Source organism: Cyprinodon tularosa, unplaced genomic scaffold (assembly GCF_016077235.1).
Source record: "Cyprinodon tularosa strain WSP-4 unplaced genomic scaffold, ASM1607723v1 ctg454, whole genome shotgun sequence".
NCBI classification, from domain to species: Eukaryota; Metazoa; Chordata; class Actinopteri; order Cyprinodontiformes; family Cyprinodontidae; genus Cyprinodon; species Cyprinodon tularosa.
The window spans coordinates 247,139-264,324 of record NW_024039179.1 but is presented as its reverse complement, the minus strand read 5'-3'; the positions used below and the strand labels follow the sequence as shown (position 1 = coordinate 264,324).

General features: G+C 39.0%; 1 protein-coding gene across 1 annotated transcript in view; it reads left to right on the top strand.

The window, feature by feature from the left end:
* The first annotated feature begins 3,178 nt into the window (after positions 1-3,178).
* LOC119793533 (sphingosine kinase 1) overlaps positions 3,179-17,186 on the top strand; it is a 33,910-nt gene continuing 19,902 nt past the window's right edge. The window contains exon 1 of the mRNA XM_038300735.1: positions 3,179-3,664. Within this exon, the coding sequence (XP_038156663.1) occupies positions 3,238-3,664 (427 nt within the window). The 5' untranslated portion in view covers positions 3,179-3,237. The remainder of the gene's footprint in view (positions 3,665-17,186) is intronic.

The window sequence follows — 17,186 nt, the reverse complement described above, 5'->3', positions numbered from 1 at the left end:
GGGAATATGGAGTGAGAGTGTGTGAAGACACTGAGATGGGTGAGTCTCACTCCCAATGGGTGATAGTTGACAGCCCTGTGAGGAGACTGATGAGGGACGTTTCTGAAGACCTTTAGCAGTTCAACTCTATTGACATCAACCTTTGTCTGATGTAAATTGTTAATGCCAATCTACAGCTGATGAGCTCATTAGGAAGTTCACTGGTCTTACAGGATGGCCCCTTGATCAGATAGTGGGAGACAGCAGGACTGTTACGAAGGGAACAACTGTTGACAGTGTTTCCTACTCCGAGCATGAAGCTGTTGCAGGAAAACTACTTGAGTGACAGACTGTTACATCCTACTGTAGGTGCACTAAAAGCTTGGCATAAGCGGTATTATCGCAGGCCCTGCCCTCCCTGCAGCTTTTAGACTTTAGAACCATCACCGCTTTCAACAAGCTCTGCATGTGTTTACATCCTTGATATTATGTGAGCAGTTTTCCCATATTCTTGAAAATAACCTGGTGTTTTGGTCTTTTATGATTTAAAATCACAGATTTTGTATGTATTTTGATATATTTTTTTGTGTGCCAAATTTTAGAACAGCATGCTTGTGCTCGATGAAGGTTAAAAGTACCCGGTCCAATCACTACAGCCTGCACTCTGGGTCTCTGAGCAAGACCCTTAATCCCACACTGCTCCCTGGGCGCCACACAATGGCAGCCCACTGCTCTCCAAGGGGATGGGTTAAGTTCAGAGATAAACTTCTCCAGTGTGATCAATAAAGTTCAGGTTTTATTTTTTGATACACAAGCTTTTTATTTGCATCCATTAATTTTTCATGAAAAAACAGCTGTGAAAATCTGTGATTTCGCTGACATTTATGAAATGTTTTATTCATAAACATCTATGTTGGGAATTATGTTAATGTATAATCTTAATTAAAAAAAAGAACATTTAAAAGTTTCTGTTCTCTATTGTTGTTTAACATACTTTTAAGCATCTACAGCTAAATTCAATTAATTTGAATATGGGTTCCAAAGAGGCTCGCCTGTTAGGCAAAAATATTGGAACTAATCTTTTAAGCAGAAATTAAACATTTATCACTGAGTGTGCATTTCTGCAGGGATTTATTTTCTTTTTTAGATGCAGCATTCTATAGATTTAGGTTTTTCATAGCCTTTACCAGAACATCTTCATAAAAACAGAAACAAGTTAAAAAGAATCATTCTGTGTGTAAATCATGTATATCATGTGTTTCATCCGCTCACTCACTTACTTTAAATTCACTTTTAAATAAAGCTTTTACCGTATAATAACCAACCTTTTAAATATATTTGAAAAAAGAACGGATTTTCTCTTTTTTTTCTCAGTTGATACATTCTGTGTGATCTAAATCTTACTTAAGCTTTACTTAAATGATTTAAGCTCATTCGATTTATTTAGACTTCCTACAAAGTATCCTTGGTTGGGGTGCCACATGATTTATTAGTGACCCAAAGGATTCTCTTTGTGGTCTAATGAGTTTGGTGGCCAATCGAGCAAATATCTCTCATCAGATATTGGTTCTTTTAGTGACGTGGGAACATGTACCAAGTCCTGCACAAAATAAAGATCAACATCAAAATAAATGTGTGCTAGAAGCCGGAAATTCCTTTGCTTACTGTGCTGACTTTAATCTTGAGAAAGCAGGTTAGACCAACACAAGAAAATGTCAAAATTTTACAAGCTATAAACCATAATCTTAAATATATAAATAAAAGGCATATTTGAAACAACAGTTTGTGAAATAGCTACAGTTTTTTTTATTTAAATGATAAAAATAACAGTTTTATTAACAAGACTGTTAAAAAGCATTAAGCACATTAAAACAACATTAATTTACATTACAACCAGACATAATATTGGATAAGAACTTCTTAGTGAGTTGAAATCCCACTAAAACTTTTTGCTATTGTTCATACAAATGGCTTAAAGATGACATACTGTGATTTCAAATTCAAATATGCCATTGGTGGGTTTTATTTGAATAAATCTGAATACATTTTCTTAAATAAATCAATGGATAGGTTTAGCTTTGTTATTTACGTTCTCCATAAACTCTCATTATTCCCTTGCTCTGTTGATTTCCAGTGGAATGAAGCTTTATGCAGGGATGCTTTTCTTTGCTACCAATATAAGGACTCCTAGAAAATACTTCTTTCTATACTTAACAAGTTCTCTTGGGAGTATTCCCATAACAAAGACAGGGGAATCCATTCAACATAAATGTATAGGATATTTAACATTTTCTCTTTAATTCCTTCCCAGAGATGTTTAATCTCTGGATATTCCTAAAAGAAGCATGTGTGATCACTAACTAGTCCACAATGTCTGCAGCACAGATTGTTTTAACGTCGTCAAAGTCTGAGGTGATAAATGGAGTTGATTACTTTCCATTAAAGTTCTTTCCACATCGGGCTGTTGATCAATTCATGTCCATTTTCACACATTAGCTCCCATTCTTAACCATCAATCACCACATTCCTTTAATGTTCCCATCTATCCTTTATCCCAGAAGCCTTCCCTTCCACCCCCACAACAGATAAAAAGTGTTTTATCCCATTTTCTCTGTTAATGATTTTTTATTGAGGGCATTTCTAAGTCCCTATGACCTATGTCATGATTTAAAAGGATACCAAAGGTCACCGGTTAACTTCTAAGCTACAAAAGGAAATAAATACACTTTTAAATAATGATTTAAAGTATTTTATATTGCTGTAAAGTGAAAATGTGAATTCTAGTTCCCCTGAATAAAAGGTAATTATCAGTTCAAAGGTTAGAAAATCTATCTAAACCTGAAGCCAAGAGTTCAAAAAGCAAAAGGAATGACACATTTTAACCCCATACTGGCCTACATTACCTGCCTAAATAAAGACAATTCCAGAATTATAGTCAAAAGTACACAAGAATACAATAAAAAGAAATTATATAAAAAAAATAAAAATACCCAAGAAATTATAGGAAGTGAATAACAAAAAAAAAGTTTACTGTTCAAACTGATTCAAAAAGTTTTGATTATTAAAGTATACCAATGAACAAATTATAAAAGCCTTCATCAAACTAGGAACTGCAGGTAGTGAAGAGAAATAGTTCCCCTCACAGTCACCAGGGGGAGCCCGTGAGCCAGGCAGGCTGTTTGAAGGGTCCCACAGCAGCAGCAGGTCCTCAGTCTGCTCCGCACCGGCCTCCGGAACGCGTCTCTCTCTCCGTCCGGGATGGAGAAAGACGCCTCACCGCCGGACCCATCCCGGCAGAGGAACGGCTTCTCCGGCGTGTTGTACGGAGAGTTCAGCGACACCCTGAATTACGGGGTCCGCTACTCGGTGAGCCTGACGGAGGGCGCCCTGACCATCCAGAGGATCTCCTCCTCGCCCGACCGGACCAAGGTGGTGTTCAACTTGAGCGACTGCATCGGCTGTCGGGCATACAGAGGGCCGGACAGCGCGGACATCGGCGCCTACTTCACGGCTTATTTCTACCCATTCAAGAGGCGCTGGATGAGCGCCGGGGTGGCCCGCCAGAGAGTGGAGCAGTGCTTTCGGGTGGCGCTGGTCCAGGAGCCGCTGGTCAACCTGCAGGAGGCTGAGAGGTGGGCTCATGCCATCAGGGACGCCTCTCTGATGCAGGCGCCTCGAAGAGAAGGTAAGGAAACATCTCCCCTTAGATCACACCATCAATACCAGCAAAACTAAGTTTAAAGTTGTTTTCTAACTAAAGGTTGTGCCACTTAAATTTAAACATGTTCCTCTCTGTGGGATGCATTTATTATTAGAGTTATTTTATTTATTTTTGGAATATGATTGTATAGATCAACAACTTATTTTTTTCATCAACAATTCAATTCAGTTTATTTATTTAGCGCCAATTCACAACACATGTCATCTCAAGGCACTTTACAGTTAAGCAGATCATACAGTCAAATTGATTCAGTTTTCTAAGGAAAACCAGTTTATAGCATAAACTCATTGACTCAAATGCAATCCCTCACACTAAGCATGCTTGTAGCGACAGTGGAGAGGAAAAAGTCCCTTTAACAGGAAGAAACCTCCAGCAGAACCAGGCTCAGTGTGAGCGGCCATCTGCCGAGGCCGACTGGGGTTCAAGGAGACAGAAGCAGAGATACTAAGAGCAGCTGTAACAAGCGGCCCCATCCAGGAAACAGACGAGCTCTGAGCCAGCTCCCATATCAGAGGACGAAGAGGGCACATCCAGCCAGTCACAGTCAGAGAAACAGGAATACACTTGAAAAACAGGCAGATCTCCAACATCTATAAACAAAGGTGTTGATGGCAGCAGCACAGTTGATATTTCTCTCCAGGATGGTGTCACAGCCAAACAGAAACAGACCAGATAAGGCTACTATGAGAAAAAGCAGAGAGCATAATGTTAGAGATTGAACTAACAGATTCTGCAGAGTGATTACATAGAGATAGAAAGAAGCAGAATGATGAAATGGGGGTTCCTATGTCCTCCAGCAGTCTAAGCCTATAGCAGCATAACTATAGAGATAGCTCAGGATAACTTGAGCCACTCTAACTAAAAGCTTTATCAAAAAGGAAAATTTAAAGCCTACCCTTAGAAGTAGACAGGGTATCTGCCTCACGGATCTGTTGATTTCAATGCAGCACCCCTAATCAATGCTTCATGGAGCCCTCCTCTTTTGTGATGAGTTGCTTCCAGCTTTGCACTTCTAGGCTGACTTCTTTGCTAATATTTCTCACCTATATTGCTCAAACTCTGTCAATTTGAAGGGAAACTTTGACATAAGTCCAGCTGGCATTGATCTATGCTAGGGCTGAAAGAATGATTAGGATTAATCGATTATTGAAATAAACGTCAACTAATATAGTAATCGATTAAAGTTATAGTAATTATTAAAGTTTTAGTTTCACCTGGTTTAATTCTTTAAAAAAAATCTTCCTTCAGGAACCTTTTGCTATCCGATTATTAATCGAGAAAATAATAAACAGATTAATCTATTAGCAAATTAATCCTTAGTGGCAGCCCTAATCTAAACCCTTCTCTGATGTACGGTTAAAGGTCATTCTTCAGCTGGAAGGTGAACTTATGCGCTGTTTTCTGAAGGCACCTTCCAGGTTTGGCTCCTATTTAGCTTGATCCACATTTCCACCAACTCTGATCAAAAGCATCTTAGCAGTATTAATCCGCATAAAATCCAGTATTAGTTTCTAACTAGATTTTTTTTGTTTGTTTGTTTTATCATAATCCCTTCTTATAAATCAAAACAGCTGCATCTCATATGAACAGCACTCCCTCAGCATGATGCTGCCACCACCAAATGGGGATAAAAAAATAAATACACAGCACCCTTTCCCCCCCCATTTATTTATTTGTTTTCACAATTATACACTGTTTTATGTTTTTTTTTTTCTCTTTCATTGACATTCCTCAATAAAGACATTACATGTGTGGCTGCTGCAAGGAGCTTTCTAATCTAATCGCTTAAAACCGGCTTGGTAAAAGAGACAAAGAGACGCATTCCTTCTGCTCTCTAACCTGTTTTACCTGCCTGGGGTGGTGAGAGGTTAGCTCAGCCAATAAGCGGCCGTTATCTAAACATCTCCTGCCACTGCACACAGAGAGGGGCTGAAACTGAATCTAGATCTGGATCTGGATCACTTTAAGCAGTTAGATCTACAGCTGATCTGCTGTCAGCGGCTGAGTGGTAACTAGCTTCATTATTTCAGCTAAGCACATTCCCAGTGAGACTTTACTCAGGTTGAGTAGGGGTAAAAAAGTGACATCAGAAAAGAAGCTGTTTGTCGTTTGGCTCAGCAGCAGCTTCTTCTAATTGGGCATCATCCTGTCTTGTTCTGTACTGTCTTGTTTTAACTGGTGAACCCCAGCGACAGATTAATTAAATTGGATGGAAAATGAGAGGCAACTATGCAGACTATTTCCTGTATTGTCATACTACTATATAAAAAATAAAAAAAACTCAGCATATTTTGAAGGGATGTTATTACAGATAAAAAAAAAACATATTTAAAAGAATGGAAAATTCTTTTTGAAAAATTCATTTGAAAAGTATGGCATGCATTTGTATGCAGCCACTCTTTTTAGAGTAAATCCACTTGTTTTGCAAGTGGACAAAGGAAGACCAAACCACAGGGTGGACAGGATAGAGAGAAAGTTGTAAAGAAGCTTCACATTGTTTAATTCCAAAAGTCTGTTATTATTAAATCTCTATTACAGAGGAAGACCACGGTTCTGAGAACGCTGTTGGAGTTCAACTTGTAGTTCTCGTTAGGGACAAGGGCTGAAACTATGAATCGGATCAATCGTGATTAACCGATTATCAAAATAATCGTCAACTCATTCAGTAATCGATTAATCCTTAGCTGGGGTATAGAGACTCCAAAGTGCCTTTAGCTGACAGATTGACCCACTTAGATCGATGATTATACCAAAATTGTAAAAAAAAAAAAAAAAAAAAATATATATATATATATATATACATTATATATATATTGCATTTAAAAAAAAACTTTTACATCTGTCAATATGCTCTATCCAGAACTTTTCAAGTGAAAAAGTTTTGCTTTTATCTGTTTTAAAACTGTAAAAAAAATCTTCTTTAAGCAACCCTTTGCTTTCCCATTATTAATTAATTAATTAAAAACAATTATCGTCAGATTAATTGATTAGTTGCAGACCTATTAGTGACTTAGCAAACATGTAGAACAAGATGACCAGAGGTGTTTAGTCTACATGCAAAACACTGCTGAAGACTCATTAGGGGCATCAGGACCCCCAACATGAAGGTGATTCCTTCTCTTCAGATCCCGAAGCAGATGAAGCATTCAGTCTTTCTTTACTATGTTTTATTTACAGTTTTTATTTTACTTTACATTTGGGCCGAAGGATTTTGGAAAATAATCTAACTGAGATTTTTTAAGCTAAATATTGTGATTACATGCAATTTTTTTCCAGTTTAATTTCTCATGCCTTTTTAAACATATACAAACAAATCTGTTTTTTGTCACGATGGATATCAGAGCTAGCCCAAAATGCAGAACACACACGGAGGCTGGTTAAAAGTTTAACAGAGTTTATTGAAGAATGACACAAGGTTAATGCACAGGTACTGGAACTGGTCAGGGGCTGGTTCACTGGAGTCTGCAGAGATGATAGTTTTATTAGCAAACGAACTGATGAGTTAAGAGTCTTTGATTAATCAGATGAGTACCTTGAAGAAGTCTGGTTTTCTCTTTGAGAGAGAAAGGCACTGATGGGTCCAGAGACTGTTAGTTCAGCAGAGTCCAAGAGTTGCTTCAGCGTCTTGCTTCTGACTTTGAGGGCAGACCTTAATCTGAGTTTCCAGCTCTTAGCCAAGAGCTGCAGGGGAATCCACAGAGGAATCTTCAGGTTTGGCTCACGAGGGCAATCACGGCAGGTTAAGCTCATCCAGAGCCTCAGGTAGAGACAGGTTTCCTGTGAGGCAAAAAACAAGGGAGAATTAGAATCTGATCTCATCAAAGAGATAGCAAAGATTCTCAGGTTACTAGGCTCAGGTCGCTAACCAAACTAGGTCAACACTGCGGCGTCGAAGCAAGGTCTGGAAGCAGGTTATATAGGCAGGTCTCTGATGAGGAGATGCGCCTCAGGTGTGTTGGAAGGTTCCAGTTCTGGAGGACCCACGGCGCACTCTGCTGGAGGAAGGTGGTACAGCTCCAGATCCCAACATTTTTATAATAATCAGATTTATTTAAAGCACACAGATTACAACAATAAAGGAAATAAATCTCTGGCTTTACCTTAGTAGCATCTTTTTATGTTTCATGAAACATGATACCAATGGTGTAATGACGCAACAATAGGCCCGCTAGCAACATTATCTGGGTGGGCCCCATATGAAGTACAAGAGACGTCCTAGTCCATAATTGCGTAGGGGGCTTACCAAATGTCAGTGACGAGGCCCCTAAGAAGTCGGGGGGCCCTAAGCAACTGCATACTCTGCTTACTGATAGTTACGCCATTGCATGATACATAAACATATGGACTCCACTCCTTAAACACTGCCAGATTTTAACAGGACAGTCTATAAATAAATGAAATAAAATCGCATTATATTCATAAGGAGTTGGTGTAGGGCTGGGCGATAATTCAATAACGATATATATCGATCGATAGACGTGTGGCGCAATAGAAAAAAAGAGGGTCGATAAAAGTTCGATAAAAAAGAAACGCAGTTTTCCTTCCTTCTCATTGTAGCCTAGCATGTAGGTTTATGCTAGTCACTGCTTCCTCCCAACCAATCACAATCGCGGACCAAGGCATGCCGTCACCAAGCGCCGCCCTCTCAAACCACAACACAGAGCACATGAAGATGTGCAGCAAGGAGAGGCGGAGGAAATTGTTTCAAAGAAGGGTTTTTGTAGTTCGCCAGTTTGGCAGTATTTCGGTCATGGCAAGTCGGACAAAAAAAAACCACAGTCATCTGTAAAATGTGTCTGGAACCAGTGAAAACCAAGTCTGATAACACAACCAACTTTTTTTTTTTTTATCATCTCAGCCGCTCACACCCGCGGGAGTACGAGCTGTGTAGGCCCCGGCACGGCTCTCCTCCGAGGAATCTTCGGGAATTTGGGGAAAATATATATATTTTCAGTTCTGGGCAGTTTCCCAGGTAGTTCTAACAATTGAGATAAAAATGCTAAGGGGCCAGAAACTTCAAAGTAATAACTCAGGTTAAAGCAGGAAACGGGGGCGGCGGTGGGGGGGCATTTATTTATTTGTTGTATTTATTTTGGTCACTTTTCTGGTCACTTTAGTTTATTCTTTGTCAGTATTTAATAACATAACTCAGGTCTCTTAAGTTATTTTTCTTTAAAACAATTCTGTTATGGTTAAAAAAGTTGGTTAAATAAAGATTTAATTCGAAGTCTGTGTTTGTGTTTTTTATTAAAATTAAATCATTTAGCAATATTATAAAAAGTCCAGGTAGAGCTGCACATAAAATATGGCTTCAAATCTTTTCAATAATTATCGATATCGATCAATATGCATTTTTTTTTTATCGATAAGCTTTTTTTCTATATCGCCCAGCCCTAAGTTGGTGATCCCTGTCAGCTAGTACTTTTCTTACTTGACATTGAGGCGCTGGTAGGTTGCATTCCAGACATGCAACTATCATACATGGCGTTGTGGTGTTTTTTTTAAGTATGGATAAAGGTTTGTTGCGTTACCTCATGAGGTAGTAACAATAGCAAGGCATGTCCTGCACAACACCTGACATTTGTACATCGTCTTCTTTTTTAAACCCAAAATAATTCCACACAAGTGACGTACTTCTCTTCTTTGGCACCAGACCTTTAGTTGTGACGGTTTTTGTCGAGGCCATTGTTCAGCAGGTTACTCGCTGAACAATGGTTACTCGCATACGAGTATCGACCCTTTTTCCACTTGGATCCCCAGCTCTTTTTCGCCCTCATGTCCCTCCGTTGTCCCTCTCACAAACTTGCCCCCACTTCCTCACCGCCTCGGCCGTATCTAGACCCACAGCTAGTTCGCGATTCTCCCCTTTTGCATTGTGGCGTGGAATATAACAGCGCAGACCACGCTTCAATATTGAGCATAGACCAAAAATGTCTGCGTCATACCTGCGACAAGCTCACTGCCACACACTGTTGTGTGCCCTATTACAAAAACAGCAAAAGCAAGCTATATATATATATATATATATATATATATATATATATATATATATATATATATATATATATATATATATATATATATATATATATATATATGATATGAACCAAACTGACTTAACATCAAGGAATTGTCAATAAAAACACTTCTAGGGGTGGAACACTACGCTGCCCTTGTCCCTGAACACACCAAACCCACAGTGAGGCATGGTTTTGGCAGCATCACCCTGTGGGATGGCTGCAACAGACGTGGGACTTGCAGTGGATTACCAATCAACAGGACCATATAATGATATATTCTGAGTTTGAATCTGGTGGGTTAGATCAAAGCTTATCCATGTACAAGAACAGCCAAGTCTCAGTGCAAATCTAAATCCAATTCAGAATCTTCACTAATGCTTAAAAACAATTGTTCACAGACACTACAACCTTCACTGAGCCTGAGCTATAACACTCAAAAATGTTTGTTTTTAATACAAAAATGGCAAAGATTTCCATCTCTAAATGGGCAAAGTTGGTTGAGACAATCCTACTGCTGTAGTTATTACACACAATAACTGCAGATTTGTGACTATAACGTCACAAAACATTAAAAGGCTTCAAGCTGCTTGAATCATTTGGCAAAAACCCTGAATTCAGTCTGTTATTCAGAATGTTCCACTCCAGGTCAGGAAACATTCTTTATATAATACAGGGAGAGACTTGCAGTTTAAAGAAGAGGCGGATATTTGACTTGGCAGTGACCAATTGGGAATGTTGGTTTACCGAAGACGGGGGCAAGTGTGAGCAGTGGGTTGAGGAATGAGGTGGTGATCCAGGTGTACACGGCAAACACGGAGAGATGCAGGGAGAGACACTAGGAGCTCTTTGAGGAAGAATATTAAGCCTCCCTCCCTCCTTGTGTGCCAGCCAGGGAGGCAGATGGTAACCTGTGAGATAACCTGCCTCCCTCCCTGTCACTGTTCTCCCTCTGGACTCATCAAAGAGCTCCAGCTTGGGGAACGACCGTCCCTGTGCTCTAAAACTGCCTCCAATGCTAGATTCCTTCTCAGCACAGTCTCTCAGCAATGATGGGTCGGCATCATTCATTTATAAGCTTGTCTTAATACTTCAGATCAAGTCGGGCCGATAATGAACATGCTGTTTCGCTGAATGTATAATGCCTTCTAAATGAGTTTTATTTTCCTAATAAATGATAAAGAAATTCCCTTTCAGTTGTTATGGAGGGTGCATGAGATTCACTAATCCCTTATGGAGGACTTCCCTCAAGTTAATTGCATGTCATCTCATCTGGGGATTGCAGATGGAAAGGTTGGATTAAATGACGTTACAGAGCGAGCTTGGTATTTAGTGAGACGATTTATTAAGGGTGACTCAACACTTCATTCTAAATATCAGGGTATTAATTACATTCAAACTTGACTCTGCTAATTTATGCTGAGTTATGAAATCCATCCAGAAGCCGCTTAGAGCTTTAGTCTCTTGGCAGATGAAGTAAAAGAGTTATAAGCAATAATGTGCGTAGAGTATTTATACCACTTTTTTTTTTCCACTCCATGTTTTGTCGACACAATACAATTAACACAAAGAAGACTGTCGAGTGAAATAAAAAAAATTACATGGTTTTAGAGCTTTCAGTACTTTTAACACCTTTTGCTGCAGTAATAGCTGAAACAGGCTCTTAGAGCGTCTCTTAGCTTTGCTCACTGAGCGATTGATATTTTTAGCCATTCTTCAGTGGGTAATATCTCATGCTCAGCCAGATTGTGTCTTTGAGCAACAATTTTCAGGCTGCCCCAAATTTTCAAACTGATTCTAGGATGATTTTTTTCCAAAGGCATAAAGTGACACTTTGATTCCATTGATTTCATCCCCTAAAGTATCCCCACAGCAGCATGTTGCCATGTCTGTCTGTGACGTGTTCATTTTCAGCCACACACAGTGTTGTGCATGTAGGCCAAAAATGTCATGTTGTACATTATTTACAATTAACTTTACCTCTGATGGCAGTTGGGTACACATTTTATTCTGGGGTACAAAACTAAAGGGGCTGAATGTAAATGCTCACAAAATTTGAGTCATCCATCCATCCATCCATTATCTGACACGCTTGTCCCAATTGGGGCGAGGGGTGCTGGTGCCTATCTCCAGCAGTCGATGGGCGAGAGGCAGGGTACACCCTGGACAGGTCGCCAGCCCATCGCAGGGCAAAATTTGACTCATGTTTACTGTAAAAAATACTTTGAGCTGTTTTATCTAATAAAAGCCCAACAATACACATTCTGGTCTGTTGCTTTTGGCAGGACATTTAAAATCCACTGACCCTTTGAAATTACATTTCAAAGAGTCAGTATACAGTATACAAGTTTTTCATTTCTGATACGATGTCGATATTGCAGCTTAGAGAATTGGACCATACCTTTATTGACCTGAGATGCTATTAATGGCGGTGCCAAAGCCTCTTTAGCCTCTTTCCTACTGAAAATATATTGCGTCAGAGTGTGTTTTTCAAACATGGGTCGACCAGCTAAAAATCGGCGTTTGGTTCCCTGCCCACTGACAAAAAATGCTGGGTCTAACCCCTGGCTGGAGGGAATGTAAGGAAACTAGGGCGTAGTCAGTATGCTTTATTGATTCGCTCTTTTCCCTCCCTCTTACCGGTGTCCCACCATGTTTACTGAATGTAAACAGGGTTTTTTCGGCTTATTAGATCAGAACTGACCAGCGTGTTGTGATGACGTCCGTATGATGTGCTCAATGGTATCACGTAATTTAGAGTGTCAACCCGGCTCTGGTGTTCCCACAGCATGCCAGTTGTTCCCATATAAAGGAATTGGTTGTTTTTTTGCTACGAACTCCACGGCAGCGGTTTTGGCTGCTCCGCTCTGCTGAAAACCGGGCCTTCATTTAACTATACCTGCAGATGCACACAGTGTTTTTAAGAGAGAATCCTGTTCACTGACACACACATGCATATTTGTTTACAAAATCACAAATCTTAAAAAAAATTTTTTATTACACTACATAATTTCACAGCATGATATCGCAATTTCGATTGCGATTAGATTAATCATGCAGCACTACTTATTTTATACTGTTGAAAGTTAAGAAAAGCTTGATCAAATAATATTACTAAAGCAGGGAATAAAAGTTAACAGCAAAAGGTATGAAAACAACTGACCAATATAATGTTATCTAATGAGTACCAAAACGTTTAACAGAAATAGTGTTTCTATCAGAATGAAAACATCTGAGATTTTTAGGGGTGCACCGATTTATTTGGTGGCCGATCGATCAGCCTCGATTTTCTCATCTTTGGGAGATCAGTGATTGGGCGATACTTGAATACTTCAATCTGCTCTACATCTGTAAAGGTCTGAAACCACGCACTGTCAATGCCTTTGATTTATATTAGAGAAAATTTATTTCAGAAAGTTTATATTGTTTCACAGACAATGACTCATGTTTTTTTAGTAAAGTAAGAAATATCATGTGTCGTGATCTTATAATAACTGACAGTGTCGGTTCTAAAAAAAAAACGAAACATCTGTATCGGTCAAAATCGGAATCAGCATGCCAGGTGAGTGGCCAGAAACCCCTAGAGATTTTAGATGTTGATCGATGCATATCAGTTTTTTGGCTAATATCGGACCGATACCTAAAATTCATATTTCGACATCCCTAAAACAGAAGATCCATCATGAAACCCATTAAAATCAACTCTTTTAAACTTAATTTGATTCCCCTTACAGGTTGCAGCCATTTGTTTCATATTAAACTGGATTTTCAGATTGCAATTCAGTAGCTGAATCATTTTAAGAGTAGAAATGAGTATGATGGTGGCGAAGCCAGAGAGAAAGGAAAGAGCTGTAAGCCCACCCTGCCCCCGGCCTTAAAACGAGTGTTTTCCAGCTGCCTTAGGGTTAGGTGTTCCTGTGACTGAATATGCCTCCAGGGTAGCAGAAGATGCTGGGGCCCATTTGGAAAGAAGATAAAATGCGTCACTCTGTGACCTCTCACCCCAGCCAGCATCTGAGTCCCAGCGGCGTGTTCGTCTTGTTGCTCTGTGACACATGGATGTGATGGCCTGTCAACCCCCGCCCCCCGATGCTGCCTCAGTGGGAAGCGGTGTTTATTCTCCGCCGACCTCCTCTCCCCTCCTCTCAGCAAACACTCAGACAGCAGCTTGTTTGCAGTCTGAATATAGCGCCGCCGCTCCTCAACAGGAGCGCTTTCAACAGAGTGTCTGTTTCTGCTCCAGCAGTTGTCTTGAATGCTTCCCATGTTTTAATAAATCCCAATTGTGCAAAGTATGCGATACCCAAGGCCCAATACAGCTTAATGTTTTTTTTTTACGGTGACATTCTTGGCAGTAATAAAAGTTTAGTCGGAAAGGCCCTTGTTTGCACCGACACATCGTCACATCCAGTCTGCCTGTCACCTTAGTGTATGTGTGTGTGTGTGTGTGTGTGTGTGTGTGTGTGTGTGTGTGTGTGTGTGTAATAGACACACTGCTGCAGCAACATTATGTGCCAGCTTGATGGACAGGATGTGCCTGAAGGTTTGTAACACATTAGACAGATTTCACATTCACCACATGTCACTGACAGATAGAAATCCATGGAAACAAGTTTACTCATTGAGTTTGCTAAGCAGTGTTTAAAACAAAGGACAATGACAGAATATGACGATGAGGCCTCATCATGCTTCAGGGTTGATTCTCTTCAGCAGGAACATGGAAAATTATCCAATTTAACATCAATTTAACAAGTACATTTTATTAACCAAACTGGACTCTTTTTCTTTTTTTTTTTTTTTATGTGTCCAGTTTAGTTAAATCTTCACTTCTTGCACACATCTTGCACGCTTTTCACAATAAACAAGAAAATGCAACATCCTGAATCATACTCTGGATAAGCTAGAGTAAGAAGAAAATACAACAGGACGTACATGTTTCCCAAAGGAAGTTTAAATTATACTCAGTGCAAGAAGCTAAAACAGTTGGAAACCGCTTATAAAAGCATCTATATATTGAAAGGCTTATTCAATAGCTGATTAAAGTAAAGAGTAAACTAAAGTTCACACCCAGTCATTTTGAAACCTTTAAGATTTGATGTTCCTCCGGTCATAACAAAATCAATCTTATAATTTAGTCTAGTCTTCTGATGCACTTTTTAGACATCAGAATTAAGGCTATGGTCCCTAAATGCCTTTACTTTCCTTTAACTTTACTTTTTTGTTTTTATTCACCTGTTTGAATAAAACTAAAAAAAAAATAAAAATAAAAAAAACACAAATGAAAATGTTTTTTATGTTGTCCTGTAGAAATCACAGAGTATAAAATGGTAATCTGCTTGGTGGCTTCGCGAAATCTGCACAGTGACTGACCTTAATCTTTTAGTGATGGCAGAATTCTCCAAGTCAGCATTTGGCTCAGAGATATTTGATATTGTCCTGGAACCAGAATTTTCTGAAAAGGCATTGAAATGCAAGCTTTGCCTTCAGTCTCAACAACCTTTAAATGGGGTTGAAAAGTGAAAGATGGGAATCTGTTGAGAAATCGCCCCAATAGAGGCCAGTAATGGAGGCTGCAGGTCTGTTAAAGCAAGACATTACAACCAGTTGGCACAAGCTAAGTAAAGAATATGTGTGTTTGTCAGGGTTTTACCCTTTGTCCTATGAGGATAAACCTTATGGGTACAGTAGTGCATTAAGGGTTAGAGGATTGAATACTTAGTTTAAGGCAATGTCTTCAAATCATGGTGTCTTCCTTCCTCTTGAAACAAAGAATACTTTCACCTTAGACCTTCCAGGTTTCCTTCTCCTGTGACCCAATCTTCTAATAGAGTTATTATCCTCCACTTGTTCATACATAGTCCTTTGCAAAAGAAATATTTAGCATAGCTCTTCAATACCTTGTGCCATACCCTTCTTATTAGCAATACCTTTTGCAATGTATGCTAACAGATTCACAGCCCCAATCGTTTCCCTTTGGAAGCTTTCCAATTCTTTATTTAGCTTGATAATGAGGTTTTATATTGAGTTCTGTATGTTTAAGTAAAACTTCTTCATTGCATCTTACTTAAATAATAGAACGTTTTTGGAAAACGGTGCAACTTCTAGTATGAGGATGGTAAACCTGATTTGTACTGGTCTAAGTAGAAACAGATTTAAGAAAGTAAAAATGGTGTTCAACTCAATCCCCTTTGGGTTGCTCAAGAAGAATTAATCTTCTATGCATGTCATGTTTAACCTAAGTGAGCCATCACCTAGTTTATGTTTGGATAGACATTAGAGACTGACATTGAACTCCATTTGACATGTCGCTTTGTTCCAAAGTAAACCATACCTTGCGAGATTTTCTTGTTTTTCCGGTCTGTGATAAAGCTCCAAGATCACTGTTCTCTCATAACTCATGACCACGCATGTTTAGATTTCATTGATAAAGCATGACTAAAGAACATGGAAGAATTTTTTCTTTTTTGTATTAACCAGGAGTACTTTGTTTGCACACGTAAAAAAATATACATATATATCTTAATCACAGGAAAGCAATACCTGTTGGTAGCTTTGGCTTTCCGTCAAGACCAATAAGGTGAGATTGTGTTGCAATAAAGGAACATTGACACTAACTTTAATCTGTAAGGTAGAGATTCCTTGCTAGATAGGTGCAGGTTGTATTAAAATCATTTTTCACATATTTCCGATGTGTTGTCTATCGTGTATTATTGAGGGTAGGGCTGCAACTAACGATTATTTCGCAAATCGATTAATATGTCGATTAATAATCGGACAATCGGTGGCCTAGTGGTTAGGGCATAGGGCTGTGACTCCTGAGGTTGTGTGTTCGATCACCCACTCCCATAGACTGCCACTCTGAGCAAGACCCTTAACCCCACACTGCTCCACGGGCGCCTCACAATGGCAGCCCACTGCTCCCCAAGGGGATGGGTTAAATGCAGAGAAGTGATTTCCCTCTGGGATTATTAGAGTATATAAAATACCAAAAAAAATAATAAAAATACAAAAACACAAAGGTTCCTAAAAGAAGTTATCTTTTACTAAATTAAACCAGGTGATACTCAAACTTTATTTTTTTTTTATCTTAAATGCAAAATGTTTATAATTTTTTTTTTACAATTTTTATATAGTTTCTGCTCTAAGTGGGTTGCTCTATCAGCTAAAGGCATATTTTACTGTCTCTACACAACAAATAATTTATTACTTAATTAGTTAATGATTACTATAATAAATGCTTAATCACAATTAATCCGATTGAATATTTCAGCACTAATTGAGGGTTTAAGGTTTCAACCTTTGCAGGGTGGTGTGTGGCCATTTTAGGAGAATTTTTTTTAGCTCGGTCCACTTGAGAGCTAAACCTGAATCCATAAGCAGTTTGACCTTCAAAAGCTGCTTTCCACTGGGTTCTGGGAATGCATTAAGCTTTTTATGACTGAAAGCTACATTGTGCAGGAATGCAACTA